Genomic DNA, 22947 nt, shown 5'->3' on the forward strand with positions numbered 1-22947 from the left:
TTTCTTTCCTTTCCCTTATAAAAACCTCATTATAAAAGATTTACCCAAGACCAGAGAGGTGCCTTGGAGAAGGAGAGGAAAACCCGATCAAAAAACCCCTTAAAGGCAACTGGAGAGTTTACATGGTGTTACCTCTAAAGCAAATGTATTTATTTCTATGGAAGGAATTTGTTCTGTTTGTTTTAAAAATTTAATACGTATTTCTGGAAATTATTAATTTGCTAGACATGAGTCTAGTTCAGTAACAAGGATAAAAAACAATGATCCCAGCAAATATATTTCTAAATCTTTGCAAATAACTGTCACATTGCTTCACACATTTACAACATTAACAGTCTCTTTATGGTTTTTGGTGGGTTAATTCTGATCTCTCATTCATTTTACAATAGTGTAATTATATGCACTTCGATGGAGTTAAGTCTATCTCGCATAACCTAAAATAAATCTGATTAAAACAAACACAGCATCTATTTCCTTTTTATAGGAATAGAGCTATCTTTTAATCTGTGATTGAAACAATTGTGCTTGACAAGTGATTATTCTTTGACAGGCATTATGCTTTCTTTAGCATAAAAATAGATTAAAAAAAATAATGGGGTAATAAAGTAAATTTGAATCTTTTTAATCATTATGAGTTATACACCCACACAGTCTCTTCTGTCCTGTTTCAGCTCTGACAATTATATACAATCAAACTACAATTTAAGAGCCTTTATCAAAGTAAAAGGTAAAGTTTATTAACATGAATGAGGAATACATAATAAAAATATAAGCAACTTAATAATATGTAATCAAAATAATCAGTACAGTAAATACATTTAAATGGTGTACACTAAAAGCTTTCAACCACAGGTGCATAGTAGTTCACATTTCCATAAAAATCAAACTTGTATTCTTTCAGGGATGACTTCCTCACCCAGAGCCTTTACTGACTGTTTCTTTCTTTTCTTCTTGATTTTTATTACTCTTCTTTCTCCTTTTTTTTTATTGAATCCTAAAGGTAAAACGAAGAAAGTAAGATTAGATGCTGTATGACTAACACATCCAAGATTATAGGAAATAACAGGCGTCTTGTTTCCAAGAAATATTCTTTAAAGAAAAAAATAACATTGTCTTACCTAAAGTCTTCATATGCCTGACCAATGCCAAGTTGCCTTATTTCTCATGTGGACTGTATTTTACTGTCCATCTTTCTCTCTCATTCTGTCTGTCTTCTGATTTCCATTTTCACTTTTCTAAGACTTTCAATTATATCAGGCCAACACTTACTGTCAGAAGTTGCAAGAATGTTTCAGCCTGCATAATATTTATCTCTTATGATAGACTGTGGCAGTATCATTTCCCATACCTTTCTTGCAGATCCTCAAACATGATCTTCTGGAGGTGAAATTATTCTCATTCCCACCACAACCACTGTAGCTAAATGGGTGACATCTTCCAGTTGAGTAGTTGTAGAAAAATCTTAACTCTTTGGCTCTACAAAGTCCTCTGTCCAGAGGGGTCAGGCACAAAGAAGGGATAGGGGGTCGTTCTAGAAATACCAAGAAAAACAAGGTTAAAGACAACAACTGCAGTTTACCAGTTTTCCATCACGTTTATATTATATATAAGATTTGAAGCTCACAGAACTTTGAAATTTATATGAAATTTACTGGCAAATTTAATTCTGCCCTTTTGAAAATCTAGGATATTTTACATAAACATCTCAGGTTTTATGATTACAAAAAATACCACAGTAAATATTATTTTCTCTTTGAATTCCAAAAGCCAGCAAAAACTTATCTGAAAGCAAGGTTTGTTTCCTATATATTTAGTGATAAAATTGCCATTTCTGTGATAGGAGATAGTGTTCAAATTCAACTGGGGAATTTTCAAGTGAAGTATTTGTAGAAAGTGAATTGAAATAAATTAAACTTGGATGGCTTTAAAAATATGGTAAATATTTATGATAATTAATGAAGTGAATTTTTCTAATTACTGCTAGAAATCAAGTAAAAAGTAAAAGTACCCAGCGTTTCAAATGTAAGATTCAATACCTTAATACTGAGTTTGTCGTATGAATACAGAAAGCTCAACCTAAGTAATAGAAGTCAGTCTATTGGAAAACACTAAGCAATTATCAAGAAATAGCTTGTAACTCACAGAATAACAAAGGATTGAACGTGATGAATAAGTGCACAAAGCAACCGAGGTGCTGGTGCTATAGAGCTGCTGTTAGGTTTTTACCATTCCAAGGAGCAGGCTGCTGGTTTGTTTCTTCAGTGTTGCTTGCAAGTGAGAGTATGAGAACTGAAACACTGGAAAATGAACCTGAGGCATCCGAAGTACCTGGGCACTGGAACAAGTTCAATAAATTCCGTACCAGAATTCCCAAACCTGGAGAATCTCCATCATCTATCACCCTGGAGTGACTCATATACAAAATTAGAACTGATACAATTGCTGCACAGGATGCAAGAAATTGAATGGGAACCATTATATCATCAGTTATGAGCGACCTAAAGGAGCACCATTTTCCTTCAAAAGCAGCAGAATTGAGATAGCTGAGATCTGAATGCAGAAATGGAAACGTGAAGCTAGTCAGATGGCCTTCTTGAAGTTACAAATCCAGGAAGAAGTGGTTCAGAGGAAAAGCCAAGTAAAAATTCCAGAGAATAATTTGGGTTACAACAGAGCTGAAGACATCCTGTTGTCACAAAAGTAGAAAGCAGCTGAGGTGCTAAAAGCCAGAAGTTATGCGTTAACTTGGACAATTCAACAGGCTGGCAAGAAAATATAAAAAAAAAACATGCTACATCTTACTTGTCTTACACATATTACACCTGCTGAAAAAGGTTCATCTGCCAAGTATAATAGCTGAACTGACAGCAAGCAGTGAAGTAGTATGAAAAACTGATGGGAAATGAACGGTGATTTATGGAAAGCTAAGATAGCAAAAAATGAAATTAGTGATACATTTGAAGCTGTGTTAGCAACATCATACTATTCAAAAGAATCCTGAAATGCAAAAACTGAGTCATGAATTGTTTTTTCAGGATAGATTAAGTTAGTTTCAGGTTATAAAATGAGCACTACTTAATTTCTTTTTATAACTGACATTATTGTAAGAGTAAGGTTCACTCTGGATCCAGAGTAAGACCCTACAATGCGATACAATTTATATTAAATCTAGTGCTTTATTTATAACAGAGATGGTAGTTAATTAATGCAATGCTTTTGGTACTGCTCTGAGAACTTGTATCTAGAATGAATTTAATCTCTCTCTAGCTATAGAGGATGTTAGCTTTCAAAGTGTAAGTTCAGCAACATTAAAAAAAAAAAAGGCTTACTTATTTTAAACTGATAATTTCTGAACCTAAAAAGAACAAAACAGAAAGGCTTGTCAGTGATGAAAGAGCCAAACAGCATAAGTTTCTTAACTATATAAGAGAATTTAAATATATACTTTGTAATGTAAATTATTTATCTGGTATGCAGGATTTCCCAGAGACTTCACAGTGTCCTTGTGAAGGAGCTCTCACAACAACTGTAAGCTTTAGGGGAGCCATGGAGCCAGTGACGTGGTTACTGGTGAATAAGGGCTACCTATGTACGTATAATGCAACTGGCAGAGCAACACCTAAATGTACTCTTTCTAAAAACTATGGTGTTCTTTCTCTAGAACATTGCTAGATAAATGCCACAGATACCAAACACTATTCCTGTTCATCTTCAGAATGTCTACATATTCTTTACACTCACAGAAACAACCGACCCATGAAGAAAACCTCTTAATTTTGCCATATAGCAGCCATTTTTTCAACAAGATTATATTAAAATTAAAATGAAATGTCTTATCATAATTTCTTGTCTGATGAGGGAGGATAAAAATTATGAACTGATTTTAATATACTGATCACTAAAAGACCTGTTAACTTTAAGTTACTGTAAACATAAAATATGTGCTGTCATGCCCAGCCCAACATCTCTATTGGCAGGACAATCTATAAGCCTTTGAGCTGGTATGTTAACACAGTCACTGGGAGCTTTAGATCCAGGTAAGTTTTCTCTGTTCAGCCCCATCTTCTAACACTATACTTATGTATACGAAGTTATAGTAAGTTTAGATATTATGCCTGTCCTTCAGTTTCTCTCTCAGATATTTTGGTTTTACACCCTCCTTTTTCTAAGAGTTGTTGAAATGTTTTATCTCCTACTTTATCTTCTGAAAAAAGAAAAAAAAGAACCAAATCCCATAACCCACAAAACTACACAGAGAAAAAGGGATAAACACAGAAAACGGTAAAAAAAAATAGCAATACATATCCCACTATCAGAATTATTTTCTCCTGATCCAGTCATTGCAGGTCTATGAAATAAAGATATCAACTTAATTGAAAGACTAGTTGAGATAGATTTGCTGTTTTCAACTCTACTTTTTTTCCTCAATTTAGAATACATTTTAGCAATCTTTTTTCACAGTGCAGGTAGCATTGCTCGTTACATTACATAACTCATACGTGTTAATATCAAGTGGATCATATGAACCTACAATTTAATAAATGTCATTAAATGCTTTCTAACTTTTTTATACATGCAACTACATGGCCTATCCTACGGCCTTTGATGCAATTTCTGCAGAAATCAATTGGTTATTTACATTGACAGAAACAAGCCTTAAGACTCTGGTTTCACCCTTGTGTTCATACTATTCTGTTTATCCAAACTATCCAATTTAAACAGGTTTCAAATACCCAATAGCAAGCTCATAAGCTTGGATTTGATATATATATATATTATTTGCCAAAAATATGCAACATAAGTCAGGTCACAAACAGGCATTGGAAAAAAGAATTTACAGTTCATACAGGCAAAGGACAAATGAAAGCTTTCAAGCTGAGTTAGTCAAACATTTCCAGGTGTAAGATTTTCTTCTTCTGGAAAGAACCAATACAATGAAATACAAAGAATGTTACTCAGAAACATGCCAATTCCATCAAAAATTTTTGAAGGAAATTAGACCTTGGAAGCCATCTCAAGTGGAGCTTGGGAACTGGAACTCCTGCCACCAGCTCTACAGGAGCTTCTCAAATGAGTTTCAGGCTTTACAACAGCAAAATACAGTGTAGATCTTTCTGTTAATCTTATTTTTCTGTTACTTCTTTTTCCTGATGATGCAGACGTTTGGACTAATTTTGTTTTAGTGAATAAGACCCCAAACTTCAATATTTGATATTTTGTTTCTGAAAAAAAATAGGTAAACTAATTATAGGAAATAAGCAGTAGATAAAAAAGGCTACTGTTCTTACCTGTAAAAAGAGTATTGTATCTTACCCTTCCCTATTACCTTAGCAGTCTTGAAAGGTGTATGGTTTAAGATTGACTTTTTATACCAGTCTTTTCTCAAATCCCAGGCACCCCCCTCTGTAGGGTGAACAGATGTCAGGAACATACTTCAGAATATCTGAATCATGCATATTCAGATATAGACTTATATTTATAAAAAATAATCCCAACTCTGCATTGCAACAATAATCACTATCCCTCAGATTTAGCTGGGGTTGTGTGACAATGAACTGTTAATTGATCACAGTAGAAAAGAAGTTTGAAGCGATCTTGGTGAGCTGGATGAGAAAAATTCTTTATCACTAGACAAGAGTGTGTGAGATTCATGAAGCTTCATGTTTATTGCTAGATTTTTGATATATGCAGGCTTCAGTATCTCATTTCTGGTTGCAGCAAAGAGAAAATAAAAGAATCTTCAAGTAGACAAACTATTACAAAAATAATGAGTCATCTGCACTTGACAGCACTCCATAGGTATAAATTGATGCAGAATAGAATTGTGTCACTTTATATCAGGAAAAGATATGTCCCTGACTTTGAGAAGTAATAACAGGAATTGCCTCTGTGTGCCATTCTATATTTGCCGAGTTGAAAATTGACTTTTGATCCTGCATCCCACTTAGATCTCACAAATCAATTGTAGAGTATTTCCCTTGCAATTTCCCACTATAGATCACTAATCTAAAAATGAAAGGTCTGATTCTTGGCTTCACTTTCTCATAACTTCCTGAGAATAAGTTATTTTAGATCTTGCAGCAGAGTAAGAGCAGAACAGTCTTCACTCTCTGCAGAAAGTTCCTTGCTGAGAGACAGAGCTAGGAGTTTCATGTTTATATGAAGAAAAAAAAACAAACCACAAACTTTGTTTTGTTTGGCCATAGAGGAGTTTAAATTTCTGAAGACCAAGAACTTTGTGGGAAATCTATTAATCTGTTATCATTACTGAGTTATACATACCACCAATATTTTTTCTTGAAATCAAGATGAAATACCATTTCAATTGTGAGGTAAGGCATTCTGTAAGAGACAACTCCTTGTAATGTTTTTTTTAATGGTGGTCATGTATTTAGAAAAAAAGGATATATAGCCAGGCCAATATACATGCAAAATAGATGTTACAGTGGTAGACCAGCTACTTTGCCTGTTCATGAGAAGATGGGCATCAGCCACTCCATCCCAGACAGTCCATCCTGACCTCGTACGTGCACAGCCAGATCCTTGTCCCTCCCCGAGGGCCATGGGGAGTTGCAGTGCGTTTGTGTGAGATGGTCCTACTTGCAACTTCAGTTTGCACCTCTACCTCTAGTAATAGCAGGAATGGAGACTATGGTCTCCACATCTCTGTGGAAAATCAGCTGTCAGTTTTGGCCCTACCCTTTCCTCCCCTGCAGGGGGATTGCACAAAGGCACCGGATTTTCACCCATCCCAGCAACCCGAAAGATACAGCCTGATCAACAGAATGGCAGCAGGTGGCTGCACGGGGCAGGTTAGTGCAAGGCAGACAAGGGTTATACAGTAGGGAAGAACCTGGGGAGTCTTCAAACTTTCCACTGAAACACACTGGCCCTTCTAAGGTCATGTTTCTTACCTGACCCATCCAGCTACACTGACTTCACCCACCCTTGCTCCCTGACCTTTTTTCTTCCACCAACCTGCAAGTCTTCTCTTCTTCTTATGCTCACCTCTCTCTCCCAAAATCTGCTCTACAAGAAAATTCACTATTACTCACAACCAAGAACCTTCCTGTTTCCTCTGAGAAAACAAAGTGAATGATGCCCTTTTGTTTAGTTTAGTTGTTTTGAGGATTTGGGGATTCATGAGTAAAAATCTTCAGGGAATGTGTACACTATTACGTACCAAGACTTATCATCAGGCCTTAAATAATTCAAATATTTTTCAGTAAAATAAGTTGCCAAAAGCTTTACTGTTTTATATTCAGTCATTTTAATAACAGTTTACTGATGTTTTGTATGTGGTAAACAAACAATCCAACTATCACAGAAACTTACCTCAACCCAACAGTACATGTGGATCACAGTGCAGGCAAAAAAAATAGAGTACAACACACATTCAAGTTTTAGTAGATATACCCTTCTAAGCAAAGAGCACAGGAATGTTATTCTACATGTCTATTATCTTATTATAAACCAGAAAAAACTTAATGAATCTGTAAGCCATCACTCAAGCCCCAAAGTAAAGGTAAGTGTAAATGCAAAAAACCAACAGAAATACTTGGTAAGAACGCTCAGGCTTTTTCCAACTGTTTCTTGTTTCCTCTTGCATAACTGTGGATCATAAAAATGACATGCCTCAAATTCAATTACCTTTTACAGTGTGAGCAAGTACCAGCAATATATAGTGGACAGCATCCAGCTGCAGAAACTGTTAAAACCTAGCCCTCTGCAGTAAAGGTCCAGATTCTCATCTGCATTACATACATAGTGCAAAAATATCTTGAAGCAGACACAAAATTAATTCACATTCACTTTGATTAAACTCAAACCAAGAACTGAGTTTAATATGGCCTAGTGAAAATAAAAACGTAGTATAATAAATATACTGTGCCATATTCCAAAATCCAAATATGGTGCTTTTTTTAATGGGTAAAAGGAGCTTTAAATCAGCTGCCAATTAGATCTCCACAAAAACATTAATTTTGCATAAAAGGACTCTGCATCACTGCTTTTGCTTTTGGTCTTTCAATTTTTGTATTTATCAGACCTTCAGGAAGGGCACACTTTCAGAAGAGGACAAGATGTGGTCAGTCTTTCACTTTCTGATATTTATGGAAGATCTGTAAGTAGCAATATATTTCTTTTCTTTGACTTTCTCTGCTTATCAAAATATTTGACATAGGCAGAAGCCCGTTCTTTACTCTCAGATACATTGGAAAATGGGTGGAAATGGAAAAGCAATCAGAGCGCATATAAAAGACTGAGATCCAAGAACTACAAAAGTGAATTCTTACCAAAAAAAATGGGAAAGTGGTTACGCTCCTCCTTTGTGGAACTACTATTCAGAACGTTGGACTTCTCATTTGGAGCAGCTGGCAACGAATTTCCTAAAAGAAAAAAAAAAAAAAGGGTGAAATAGCAAGTAATGGGTTATCTAGACATAACAAAGCTCTGAAAATTAGCTATGATTTGTACCGATTTGCCTCGCTCCATGCCAGTATTAATATCACTAAAAGGTAGCATTTCTTTAAAGTCCCAAAGGCATAGGAAACTGATGTGCTGGGAAACTTTGGGATGGATTCCTTTTTCTTCTTTAATTTTACCTATGGATGATTTACATCAATCATGCTTTGGTAAGGTTATTTTTTATATTACTAGAAGACAATCTAACCTTTGCATTTGTAGGCCTTTTCCAAAATATGTATTACTGACAAGAAAATGGCTATGAAGCTAGTTTTAATGTTACTGAGTTCGCTGTGCTTATATATTTCAGCTAACATACGTATCTTCAAATAAACAGGAAAATGAGTGGACAAGCCAATTGTGAAAAAGGTTAACTATAAAGAGCAGAAGCAAATTCTTACCAGAATTTCCAGGGACCTGATTGGGTGGTTCTACTGGGGAACTACTGTTCACAGTGTTAGGATGCTCTTCAGATGGAATAATTGGCAGTACATTTGCTAAAAAAAAGAAAAAAAAGGGCATAAGAAAAACAATAAGGAAAAAACCACAAAAAATAATTGGTATCAATGATTCAATATTACTAACGTAAAACCTTTTATCTATTTAAACCATGGCAATGGACCCTAATCCTCTCTTTCTTCTTGGGCATTCATACAAATTTACATAGAGGTTTTATTTCAGGGGGGGGAAAAAAAAAAAAAAAAAAAAAAATCATTCTCCAACTTCTAGTCCAGAATGTATATCTTTTTTAAAAATTGTTAGAAAGGAACTATAGTGGGTCTTTCCTAATTTAGATGTGAATAAACTCAAGCTCCCCTTGCCAAAATGACAGATTATGGCAACAGTCCTGGAAAAAGACCCATTAGAGACAAGCAAGGCAGAAGGGTCTGGAGGCTCTGAGTGGGAAAATGTATTTGCCCTATGAATACAATAAAGTACTTTGTGAAGGTGAGAGGAGTTATGAAGGCTACTATATTCTATCTAGACCAATTCATAGGAACTAGTGGGATGAGGAAGGAGATGAATGATCTATGGCCAGTCCGAATGGCTGTTTTGTAGCCTAAGCTGCACAGCCAAATCATTCAGAAGTGAGGGACAGGTTTCCCATGAATCTTTGGTGGGAAGCTAGCAACATACAATAAGGAAACAGTAAAGACCAATTCTTATGCTGGCACCTATTTTCCTTACAAGATTTGCTTTGAAAACAATATATTCAGATACACAGGTTAAGATACACATATTAGCATTTTATGATTTTATAAAGCCAAGCAGCTGGCAGATTAACTGTCATGAGAAAAGTAAAAAAAAGGAGGAGTTCTGTAATATTCATTAAAGTTCATAGTACCTACCTTTTTTTTGTTTATATTTTCTCATTTTTGTATTTTCCTTTAAAAATATATATATAATTATTATTAATTTCAGATATAAATTATTGCCACCTCGAGGTACCCTAAATTGCCTTTTTTCCATGCAAGAAACCTTCAAAACCTGATGTTGTTTATATGAGAATAAACTAAGAATAACGAAGACAACAACTTACAGTTGCCTTGGCAGGTAGTCTGGCATTCTTCCAAATTCTTAAAGTTGTTCTGGTTTCCTAGGCACCCACCATACTTGAATACTTCACATAACTTTGTCTCTTTGTTATAGAAATACCTGGAAAAATAGCCTCGGCAGATTCCAGGGTCTTTCTCATCAAAGCAGAATTTGGGCTTTTCTGTGAACAATGGTAAATGACAAAGAGGACGGGGGAAGAAAGAAAATCAACACATGTTCCAAGACAACAACAGAAATGTAGGAAGTTTATAAACTAAACCTCTAACTCTGGAATAAAAACCATTTGTAACTGCTGCTTTATTGCACTGCTTTTGTTCTGCATATGACTGCAGCATTATGCTGGAGCATTATAGGGACATTTTTATTGTTTTGTTTTTTTTTTTTCTTTTCAAGTAGTCAGTAATTTTATCCTGGAAAATGACATCTAACAAATCCTTTAAGTGTCCTCCTACATTGAAGCTCTAAGATGAAAATTAGACTTGAATTTCAGCGGGATCGTTTGAATCTAAGTACACATTCTTGTAATTTATGTAGTCGTTCTAGTCAATGTTAGTGTGAATTATACAATAAGAAATGTTAAAATAGAAGGAAAAAGGAAATAGTTTTTAAAAAATGAAAGAAAATCTAACAATGCATTTTGTCTGGGACAGTCTACCACTATAAAAGGATACAGGAAACTGAGACAGAGCAGCTATTCTAACTATTATTTTTCAGTCCTGGATTCTAGTTTGCAATTAGTAACTACAATACCAACCAAGAAAAAATTAACAAATAAATACTGCATGATTTGACTGAATATTATCAAGACACGTTATCATGGCTTCTAGCAGAGAAGAAAAACACATAGCCATACAATAATTCCCAAATGTAATATTTTTTTTTTCCCCTCAAAATTATATTCTTAAAAGAAAATCACAAAAGCAATAATGAAATATGTGTGGAGATATTCTCAAATTCTTGCTAGTACGTACATATGATTCTTGACTGAGCTGACTCGGAGAGAAAACTTGAAGTGTATTTAGCCATCATATAAGACAATCATATCAGACACAACTTATAAAGGCCTTCCTTATCTGTGAAACTTAATAGAATGTTGAGACTAAAAGAGCATACAGAGGGCTGCCATTTTAATAAAAATGACTATAGAGCAATTCCTCTGAAGTCCCTAACATTTTTGGAGTAGATCATGGTGTTAAAAAGAAGTTGGTCCTATTATATTTATTTTAGCTAAGTATCTATTAAAAATAATTTCTAGAACAATATTATTAAATTCAATTGAGGTACATCATATATTCATATAAAACATAATAATAGCTCATAATTAGTGTTTTTCCAAGAAACAATTGTCAGTATCTTGTGTTTCAATTCTTATAAAGCTTCATGAACAGCAAAAAGTCATTTTCAGAAATCATATATAAAATTAAATAATTAAAATATTCTTGCATAAAGTAACAAAATCAACTATTTTAAGCATTCCTGGATAGCATAATTTTGATACAAATTTCATTCTCTAACAGTAAGTATATGTATTCTACAGTTCAGATATTTCACATTTCTTACTATTCAAATGCAGCACCTATTGATGTTCACAGATTAAAAAAATTAAGCTCACATACACCTAGAAATATGAAAGGTATGGGCAAGGCATACGATATGCTTTCAGCTTGAGAATGGAAATGAGACAATTATGTAGACAGGTAGCAAGCAGGAATCTATGAGAGTCATATCTATTCCATATGCCATCTATTAGGAGCTCACAGACAATAGGAGCTACAGAAAAAATTCTTTCATCAAACATTGCATAACATTGTAAAATAACAGAAAAATATCATGAGATAGATCTTAACTGAGAAAGGAAGGCAGATAATAATAAAGGTATGCAAAGTAAACTTCAGGTTTATGACTGATTCTTAAAAACAGCTGCTCTTCATTTAGGAAATCCTTATATTAAAATGGTTCTGGCAGAAAAAGTCCAAATAAGTTGAGCTCACAGCTAAATTTTAGAGCCATTTTTGAAGAGAGAGTTCATGAAGGCAATGTAATCCTAACTATACAAACTAATATTATGCTTCTAAATGCCATGTCTTTCTCCAGAGACTCAATATTCAAGACTACATTACTGGAAACAATAGTAAACATGTAATGATGTTGATGATAGCTATAAGCTGAATTTTACTGGCTATGTTCTGTTTAGTCATTAAAAGCAGGGAACTAGGTTCAGACCTTACAGAAAGTAGTGCTAAATGTCTGCAGCATCTGTGGAAAATCAACTTTGGGAACTTCCACAGCATAGAATCAATATTACTATTTTTAATGCATTAAGCATGGAAAAGACAGTAGAAAACAGGAAAAGAAAACCATCATCTCAGTATGAAAATATACCAAATACCATTCTGCAAAGATAAATGATTTAATTAGTCTATTTCAAAATGTATATGCAAACATTGGTATTTCTGTGAGGAGTTAAATACACGCCAATTCAAGAGGAAGCAAGTGGAAGGAGGGATGAAGGAGGGTAAGCAGAGAAAGAGATGCTGACTTGTGAAGACATTTACTCAAGCCTTTATTTGTGGAACTCTGACTACCAGGATTGGGCCCAATCCAGATAAGTCTTAAATGTGGAAAGGGTAAGGATGGAATCAGAAACTCTGTTGTAAGTGCCAGATATAAATATCCTTGTTAGGAACGTAGGTTATCTCAACAGACCAACAGTGTTTCAGACAAGTGATTCTCAGGGCTTAAACATTGGCTGTTTAGGAAGTCTGGGTATCAGGCATTTAAATTTCTGTAAACAGTCTGCCCCTGCAAGAGTGGGAAACTTGTCCCCTCGCTTAATGTGTAATTAGGGGATTTGCCCCAACATCTGTTAGCTCCTACACAGGCAGTGCTTGAAAAGTTCTGTTTCAGAGTGACTTTTTTTCCTATTTTTGCTAACTGTGGAGGAAGCATTTAGATTATTCTCAAAATACACAATAAGAGATCCACATTATAGCTAATTATACAATGCCTGAATCTCTGCAGAGTCCTTTTCTCTTTACTGAAGAAAGAAAAAAATGTGTCACGATGTGTTCATTTTGGGAAGAAGAGACTGCAGCTACCATCCTCAGTGACCACAACTGTCCTTAAAGTCTTTAATGAATATAGAAGAAGATTAGAGTAAGAACCCATTTTAGTCTGACACAGCTGTTTTTGTTAGGTGATATCTTGGAACAATACATAAAAATAGTTTTGAAAGAAGTTTAAACCCTTATCATTTTATAAGAGTCTTAGAATACTATATAAACGTAATTACCTTTCTTAATTTTTGCTAACATCATCTTCTGAGGCAATTCTGTAATATAAATAAAAAGGAAAGTATTTAGCAAAAGCAGACACATTAAGTCTCATCCGTGACGCCAGGGTGCTTAGCAGTGGCTGAGCATTGAGGAGGAATACATCATCTCTTCCCCTTCTTTCTTCTATTCATTAGAGAATCAGCACAGAAGCTTGTTCTGGAGGACTGAAGTATAATTTCCTTTGTATAAGACCTGCTATATTGGAAACTTGAAGATATGGAAAGTACCGGAATCAAATTATGCCAATATTGAACAGAGAAATTCATCTTCATGTTACTGGAACCAGAATCCTGTATTATGTAATCTTACTCCTCAAAGAAGGAGCAACTGATACTGCTAATAGCTTTGGAGGTGATCTAGCTAGCAATACAGGTCTCTCATGCTATCCAGTTCCCGTTGCTGTGCTATGTAGTGTCCAAGTAAAGTTTTCATTATGTTGTTTATGATATTCAGCCAAGTATCTCCATCTTCAGGGTAGCATAGACAACAAACTTATTTGCACTGTTCTTTCAGCACATGATCAGCGGTGGTGAAGTTGTTAATGTAATTTTTAAAGAGGAGCCTGGCTTTTGTTGTACCTGATCAAGAAGGTCAATATCTGAATTCAGCCCCACATCCCTTTTCAGAGATTGAGAACAAACCTTCTTCCACTTCTAGGAGACTGCCTGATCATAAAACTACAAAGGAGTCCAAGGGGAGACTGTCTCAGCCAATGTGTAATAAAGGCTGAACATTCTTCAGCATCTGAGAGAAAAGTGGCCAAGGATAGCTTATACATTTTCTATTACAGAGATATTTTGCAAGGCATCTGAAATAGCAGCTTCTGAACTTCACTTAAGTCATCTTAATTGCACTGCTTCATAATTCTTGTTTTGTACTTGTGCTTTTCTGAATGGCATTATAAAATGCTAGTTTCTCTAACACTCTCTGCCTGCTGACCTCTTGCATATGAGAGAAGGTACAGCTAGTGCTTTGCTTAACGTCTGCTGGAAAGGAAACATCACTACAGCTTCTCTGTAACTTGATGAGTGAGATACAGTTGCTCTGCCCAGCTGGCGAGGGTTGGGGGATACAGGAGCACTGCACCCTGTCTCAGCCTGGAGGTACCAACTAGCAAGACCTCAGACTGAAAACAGTTCCTGCTGGAAAGTAAAGTTGCTGCTGTGCCCTTCCTTGTTATGGAAGAAGTAAGAGAAGATACTTGAGCCATCTGTATCCTCACCTTTCCTATAATTTGTAATTTTAATAAGGTTCCCCACCACCACTATTTATAACAATCTCTTCACAGTCCAAAACTGACAGGAGTTTCAGCAGTTTATTCTCTACTCATATTCCCAGGCAAGTGCTTCTAACCATCCTTTATATAGTGATACACCTTCCATGTCTCCTATTTTAAGAGGTGCTGATGATGACTAATAAGCTTTTAGCATTAGTTGTATTGCCCTTGTGTACCACAGCTTTTTCTTTTTCTTCTGGAACCATGCCCGTGTTATATTGTCAAAGCAAATCCATTGGGTAGAAATTCTGTCATGACATATTTTCCTTCCATCTCTGGGATAATGCAGCTGGCATCCTTAAAAAATATTATTTAAAGACATGACATGCACTTTAGAGTGACATACTTGTTTGAACATATCTCCAGGGCTTCCTATTAGTAGGAGGCTGTGCCTTCAACATTTAAACTCATAACCTAAACCATGGACACTGACATCAAGCCATTTCACTAATTTCACTCAGCTGTCCCCTTCAGGCCAAAATCAGCCATCATACTTTGGCATGCCATCTCTATCTACTCTTCTGGCACAGAACAGGAAGAATTTATTGTGAGTCGATACAGGCTTAGAAAGTTTTAATCTTACTACCAAGTCAACCGTGTCTTTTTGCTTCTGGTTTCAGTCAAAAAGCCAAATCCATAGCTGACTTAATTTCTTCATTGTAAACAAACTGTATTTCTGAGTACATCTGCTGTGTAAATAACAGACATCAGAATTGCTGTCATATCCAGAACCATTTAATTAGCAGCTTTTTTCCCATGTTAGAAGCTAATTAGTCCAAACCATATATTCACTGCCTTGAAAATTAGGACCTTTGCGCTAGCAATGACATTTGTGATTCTGCTCATATCCAATAAACAATGGAGCTTATAGGCAAACTTCTCTTAAAAGTAATTTTTTCTTCCCTGAGGCAGTGAGTATGGGGCACATGAAACAAAAAATGCAGCTGATTTCTAGGAGACTTGAGTCAGTACTAGGCATCTTGAATCTGAACACTGTCTTAGAGAGTTTTGGAGTGGACAAACTGTAATTGGGCTCTTTGAACTCTCTTACACTGACTTTAATCGGTTCTGGGAATTACTCATTCCTGCCTTTGATGGCTTATTCATTCAAAAATTTTAAAAAAGTTGTTCTGATTTAAGGAGCCTGCCAAGACACTCATATTGGTTCATTTATTCTTTTATTTGTGCTTAATACTGGAAAAAGACCCTGACTATAGACATTATTTCTTCTGAATTTGTATATATATCATATAACTTCTCCTTAGCTTATTTTTAGCAGTCTCTACCTTCACATTCGTCACAGTAATAAATATGCATGTATCTCTTAGATTTGTCTTTATTTTTAAGAATTTTCCTATCACTGATACTGTCTTTTCAGTACAATTTCTACAGTTACTTAATAGTAATTTTCCTGCAGTAATAAATACTGGAAGCATTCAGTAAGAGGTACATAACCATATACTACAAGACTGCACAGATAGGTTCTATTTGTTAAATATGGCTCTATTGAATTCTATTTTTTGTTACTGAATTATGTTGGCAAAAGCAAGTTAACTTATTTTATTTTATGGCTGATGGTCGACAGCATACTGTGTGTGCCACTGAACCATTTCATCTGCCGTTATTCATTCAGAGAATACAGAAATAATGAGCCTTTATTCCTCCAGTTCCTCACAGCAGATTCAACACTTGCAGATTCTTGGATCATTGTCATGCATACACCAAATACTGTACTTGGGCTGAGTACCAAGATGTGGACACTAAGCCAGTTCTCATTTCAAATAACTTCCAGTTTTATTCTATGGAGTTATGTCAATTATATGCCAGTACAGGATTTGGTCCAGACAATCTGTTCCAGATACTGATTAAACACATATGTCAGAATAAAAATAACAGTATTAGTCAAAATAGCAACATTTGATTGAAGAAATAATTTTATAGATCTTTGCCCTTGGCACCTGTTCATGACTTTTGGACACTTTCCATTCTAAATTTTGTATCTATTAACCCTGCCTTTTTCAGGTTAGCCCTCCATCTTAGCCTTTAAACTGGAATTTAGGACAAATACTCCAAGTTACCAGGAAGTCTCATGTTTTGGGTAAGATACCAGCAGCTGCAGTCCTGCAAACAACCCTGCTCCAAGCACAGCAAAAATGCTGCAGGTGCAGCTGAAACGCAAAAACAGATACCACATGTAAGGTACCAAAAGTCAGCCCAGTGACAGAAAAAGAAGAGGTATCTTCACATCCTAGATCCCAGGTCTTTCTGACGCAGAATGCTAATCTAAAAAGATAACATTCCATTTTTTATCTTGAAAGATTGTATTGATTAAACTTTGTGGAACCATAACTAGAAACAGATTCATCACATTTTTCTAAACAAAACACTGTAGAAGTGAAGAAAATCCCTTTTAAGGAAGGTTGTTCTCTTAGAATGACATTACCAACATTCATTTTTTAAACTTCTATTTACATATTAACTGTGGAGTTCAGCACTAAGTTTCATTAATTTCTGAGCTGAAAATGTAATGAATATGGAAAGAAATTTTAAAGCTGGATGTCCATGGGGGATGGGATTCAAATTCATGATACAAACTTATGACTCATGGAAGCCATATGACAAAGGAAGAATTTTAAGTCTAGAAAGGCCATTTGTTAGATAATTACTGTGCAAAATATTAGTACCACAATTTGAATAATTTTTTAACTCCTTGAAATTATATTAATCTGTCTTGAATGCTCATAAAAATATCATAATTCAGTTCTGATAGAGATACATATTCTGGATAACCACACAGAATAAGTAATATTAATTAATACTCAAAAATCTGCCCAGGCTGGATTAAGTAGAGGAAGAACATGAGTTTCTTTAGCCACAAACTTTTACAGGTGTGACAATTACTAAAACACTAAATGTAAGTCTTTTACATCCAGTTTGGTGGGTGGCCACCTTCAGCCCAAACTGGAAGCAAGACCAGCTCTTGCCTTTTAAGACTCAAGAACTACATATACAAGAACAACCTACCTTCTCCTAACAAGCACTAAAACTGGCATATTCTGGTTGGAGAAAACGACCCAGATACAGAGATATAAAAATTATCACTTGGGCCTTGATACAAGAAATCTGAAATCTATTACTGACTATAAGCTGTGCTATGACCCACACACAAGGCTATTTGCTCTCCATAAATAATGTAGCATTCATTTCCCAAAAAGGATGAACAGCTAGAACTTTTGATTGACTTTGTAGAAATATAAGAACAAAACATCAGAGGTAGAAAAGGAGCAAAAGGTCATTTTTGTGTTAGTTTTGTATACTGGTTAAGCACAGCCCTAATCTTCCATTCTTCTATAACGAATTTCTGCTTTGTTTGTTTTTCTGCCAATAACTGTCATCTGCTCCTATCCAATAGTTTCTTATGAAGATTTAAAAACATATTACTTGAATTCTATCTTAGGTCATCTACTTTTTTTTTACTCAGGTATGAAGAATCCAAGACACAAATAGTATAGTCTAGAGAAAGAACAATATTGTAAACAGATTTTACCCCAAGTGATTTCTAAAGAAACAAATACAGGTACAGGAGCACCAAATTAGCGCTTTTAGTAGTATCCGAGACTTTAAAATTAAAAGAAACTGAATTACTGATGTAAGGGTTCTTGCCCTTCTCAGCTATATCAGTAAGAGTTGACTTAAGACCCATTTCAGGTCCAAGTAGGACAAAGTTTTGTTGACTTTGTGTGTGCTTGCATTTAGGACAAAATATTAAATTCAGAAAGGTGCTTTTCTCTATGCCTTTTTTTTTTTTTTTTTTTAACATGAAATTCTAGATTATGTTATTTAGTAACTGAGGAATTATGATTTCTATGTAATCTTTCCTCAGTGGGATGTCATTTCAAGATACACCTTATTTTAATATCATTAGCACTACGTTTATCCATGTATGACTCCTGAAAACAGAGCAGGACTGATTGATTCTTGCCACTTCGCTGGAGCACATGTGGTTTATGAGGTTCATTAGTGGATCTTGCCAGAAGCCATCAAAAGATGTTTCAAATTAATCCTCAGAGTAAAATGCCATTCACTTAAAGAATGATCTTTTTCACTCTGAGAAGTTGTTAGTGAAATTTCATAGTGCTTTTTCCATCCTGATGGAGATAGTTTTATAATCATGAAATTGTTTAAAAGCAAAACATAATCGATTGGAAAAATAACTGAAACCTGCTTTCATCCTAAAATTTATGGTTCATGTTTGTGGGTTTTTTTTTTTGTTTTTTTTTTTTTCTTTTGGGTAGATTGTCTGTAGTGCCAGGTACAACAACAGAAATGCATGGTGGCGCCAGCAGATCAGAAAGTGAGTGTGAATGGTAAATAATGCCTTGAGTTAATATTTAGTGAGTAAATAAAATGCATGCAGTGTCGTCACTAGAAAGATCAAAGGGACCAAGACCAGGGACACCATTTAGGAAGGACTGGGTTTCCTCTGCTGGCTGTTCTTCCAATATTTTATAACCACTGAAAAATTGTGCTCATGTACAACACTTCAAGCTAAATTTTGCTATTATTTATATACACAGTCCCACAGAGGCTTTGTTCCACTCAGCCACACCATTTTGACTCACTTTGTGTAGGTAAGACAGCAACCTTACATTGCTCTGTAAGTTGTAAACATCATTGGAAATTTTCACTCTAGAAATGTATATATAATAAATGCATATACTCATTCTTTCCCTTGCTCTGGTTGGACTGGATACAGAGGGAGAAAAGTCTGAGTCAAAGAAATGAATTACAGACTTGAGAAATTTGCAAAGCCTGTACTGGACAATGATGTGTTGCTGTTGCATTGGTTTGTATTCAGACAAATTGTTCTATTGCATAAACACATCTGCAAGGAAACAACAGCTACCCATATAGGTCGCTGAAAAGTAGTATAAAGAAACACAGAACCTGCAAAAACTTTTAAATAAATTTTAATTTTATTTTAAACATCTGTAACTACTTGAAAAACTTGATCAACCTTGTGGCAGTGTAAATAGGTACTAAGGCTATATAATATAGTATCAAGACTATATAGGTCATACAGAAGATATTATATCCATTAGTCAAGTAAATGCCAGATACCCTGAGCTGTACTCCCTGCTCTGATTGTAACACAGTCTATGGACTTCACTTATTTTTCTGTTACTTTACTACCTTTCTTTTTCTGTCAGTGAAAGGAAAGATAATAAATTGCTTAGTTACAGTACCTGGCTATTGATATGATCAGGTAATGCTTGCAGATTCTGAGGATTAGAAGCATTAGAACTAAAAAACATTATTAAAATATTACTTAGGGTAATGTGCACATCAGCCCCAGCCATTATTCTGACACAGGGATGGGAGAAAGGTCTCTCATCTAGACATTCTTTGATGTCTAGAATAAATTTAGTGATGCAATTCATAGTCATTTTTATCAGGAAATACAGATGTGAAGCAGACAATGTAACAGATTTAAGGTCTGATCTAAATATTACATAGATGTGGATTCTGAAAGGGATAGTAGATGGGTAACAAACATTTACATTTATTACAGACAAAGCACAATGCTATAAATCAGCTTGTCTTACACACACACACACACACATATATATATATATATATATATATAGTCTGTTCGGGTCAGAAAACCCAAAAAGGAGCTTCTGAAATAAATTTTCTGATCTGAAATTTCTGGAAGGACTTTTGGTAACATATATAAACTTGCTGTCCTTGAAAGTGACCTGTGCTAATCCTAGAAGGCACTAATATATATCCCGTGAACCAACTCAGTGCCTATAGCACATCAGCAGATTTGCAGTATTATGGAAAGGTCCAAGACATTATGAAAATGGTAAAGTGACACCTACCTAGATCTGTATAGCAGTAGGGTGCTACCAGGATACATCTCTAATAGGCAGGAGAGATTAAGAATTTTTATCTGATTGTGTTGCCTGTCCTCAGAATAACCTGTAAATTATTTCCTGCTGCAGGATTGCCCAGCATCACTGTCTTGAGCTCAGTAACACTTAATGACATATTTTGCTGCTGGGCAAGGCGTATGTGACTGAAAAGTATTGAGAATGAATCCTTCTAACTTACCTCAAAGTCAAAATAAATGAACATCCAATATATGAATTCCCTTGGGAAAAAACCCCCACATAGTTGGTATATTATCTGAGGGTTATCACACACTTTTGAGAAGCTCTTTATTCTAGATTTTTTTCTACTTCTATTGCCCCCCCTCAGTACCTCCCTCACTATCACTTTCTGTTTACACAGCCAGACACATTCCATCTAATTGCCATGAAAGAAAGATCCATATTAGTTGTCCAGAGGAAACTCTCAGTAAGACTTGAATTCCTTTAGTCTCTGAAAATATGAACCTCTCCATTTTCTAGCTCCACTGGAATTAACTTCCAATTTTAAGAATCTTTAAGTTTCATATACTCCTGTGAGGAACAGGAGTTGGTTACTTTCACAAGGCTAAAAGCCTTATTTAATTACAAGGATCATTTTTAATAGCAAAACCAGCATTCACAAGGCGCTTTCTGCATATTCTGCTGTGTATCAGATTTTGGATCTCATTTTCTTTTAACAATTGATGAAATTTCAACAAAACAAAGCTTTTATGAGAAATAGTTATAACTGTCATTTTAAATAAGAATTATTTACTACTGTAGTTCTAAATATGCTGAATCATAGCAGATGTCCAAGACTTTGGACAGCTTCTATCAACTCCTCAAGTGAAAGAGAAACCTTGAGTCAAAAATTGGGTTGGATACTCTGAAAGCAATAAAGAATATCTGTGCTGCCCACCAGCTTAGCTCAACATCAAAATCAATTTCACTTTAAGAACTCATTCAAAACAAGGCTCTAGTCAGAAAATAATCTTTTTTGCATTGGTCTCTCTATTCCACAGATCCACTAAAGAAAGTCATACTTATCTTTCCAAATCCTCAATGTTTGCTTGTACAATGTAAAATAATTCAGATGACAACAACACAGTATAATACTTGGGAAACTAATTAGAGGCATCGCATTACTGCATTAATAGGAACTGAAGAGGGCCTCTACTTCCAAAATTCATATGGTTTGTGGATGGAAATAACAGCTGCAAATGAAGAACTGGTAAGAGGATAAGAGAATGGGTACTGGCCTGTTACCACACACCACTTCTGACATTCTTCCAGTGTTAGAAAGTTGTTCTCATTGCCATGGCATCCACCGTATTCAAATATTTCACACTCACGGCTTTGAATATTGAAGTAATAGCGCATGTGGATTGCTTTGCATGGACCTTCATCTGCTTTCATGGCACAGATCGAGTGCCCTAGTTTCAGTGGTGGCAAAGCAGCACCTGTAATACAGAGGAGAAATAGAATAACTGTTAAGTTAGTCTGCTTCACTGAATATCATAGCTTCAAAATGAGATTGCTTGTATCTTCTGCTCGAGAGTCACTGCCTAATATCTGACTCCTAAGTTCTGAACACACTAAACAAAGACATAAAAGGAGAATCATCATCTGCATTGGAACACGAATTCCATTCAGTCAAAACAAATGTGTGGTTTAGATTTTCAGCGAAAACAGCTCATAGTATAAACTAACTCCTCATCATAAGTCTGAATAGCTATGGACAGTGGTTTAGTAAGAGGAGCTAGCGAGCAATTCTGAACAACAAATGCATCGAGAAAATCTCAGTAGCTCCCACAGACACAGTGACTACCTCTGCATCAAAAAGGCAAAAAGGGGGTTCCTTGTACTCTCTTCTATGCACTTCTGATCGTGAGCATAGCTCATAAAGACATCTCATAGCAAACCGCGTGGGGTGAACTAAGCAAGGCATCCCTGCAGAGGGCACCATTCCCCTGTCAGATTACACTTTCCTGGTACCTAAATCCATCCCGTACAATACAAAAGTCATCATACCGTCCTCTTTGATCTCACTGTGCTTGCACCAGAGCTTTCAGGAGCTAAGAAGTACACAACTGGAAAGATAAGGTGAAAAAAACCCTTTTCTTTTCAAATCATGTCATTGCTATGTCTTTCAATATACATTAGGTCAGGGAATGTTGTGAATTATCATATATATTGTGAAAAAGAACACTAACAGAGTTTTACGCTGTCAATGTCTATAAGGAAATTCTGACTGATGTACCAGTTTGTGATACTGTTCCCTTATCGATATATGGTTTAATATATTTTCCTGGTTTTCTTTTTTTATTTTACCCTAGAGGACTTTGAAAGCTTTACAGAGCTTGTGTGGTTACAATAGCAGCCAGAAGAACAGACCTGAAAT

At 35.4% G+C, this 22947-nt stretch overlaps 1 protein-coding gene across 1 annotated transcript in view; it reads right to left on the reverse strand.

The window, feature by feature from the left end:
* Positions 1-741: 741 nt before the first annotated feature.
* The window catches only part of TFPI (tissue factor pathway inhibitor), a 41028-nt gene continuing 18822 nt past the window's right edge, over positions 742-22947 (reverse strand). The window contains exons 3-9 of the mRNA XM_074910879.1: positions 21806-22006; positions 13313-13351; positions 10004-10192; positions 8865-8960; positions 8295-8387; positions 1349-1531; positions 742-994 (exon numbers count right to left, since the gene is read on the reverse strand). Coding sequence (XP_074766980.1) covers positions 882-994; positions 1349-1531; positions 8295-8387; positions 8865-8960; positions 10004-10192; positions 13313-13351; positions 21806-22006 — 914 coding nt within the window. The 3' untranslated portion in view covers positions 742-881. The remainder of the gene's footprint in view (positions 995-1348; positions 1532-8294; positions 8388-8864; positions 8961-10003; positions 10193-13312; positions 13352-21805; positions 22007-22947) is intronic.

The sequence above is a fragment of the Athene noctua genome, chromosome 7, assembly GCF_965140245.1.
Source record: "Athene noctua chromosome 7, bAthNoc1.hap1.1, whole genome shotgun sequence".
Classification (NCBI taxonomy): Eukaryota; Metazoa; Chordata; class Aves; order Strigiformes; family Strigidae; genus Athene; species Athene noctua.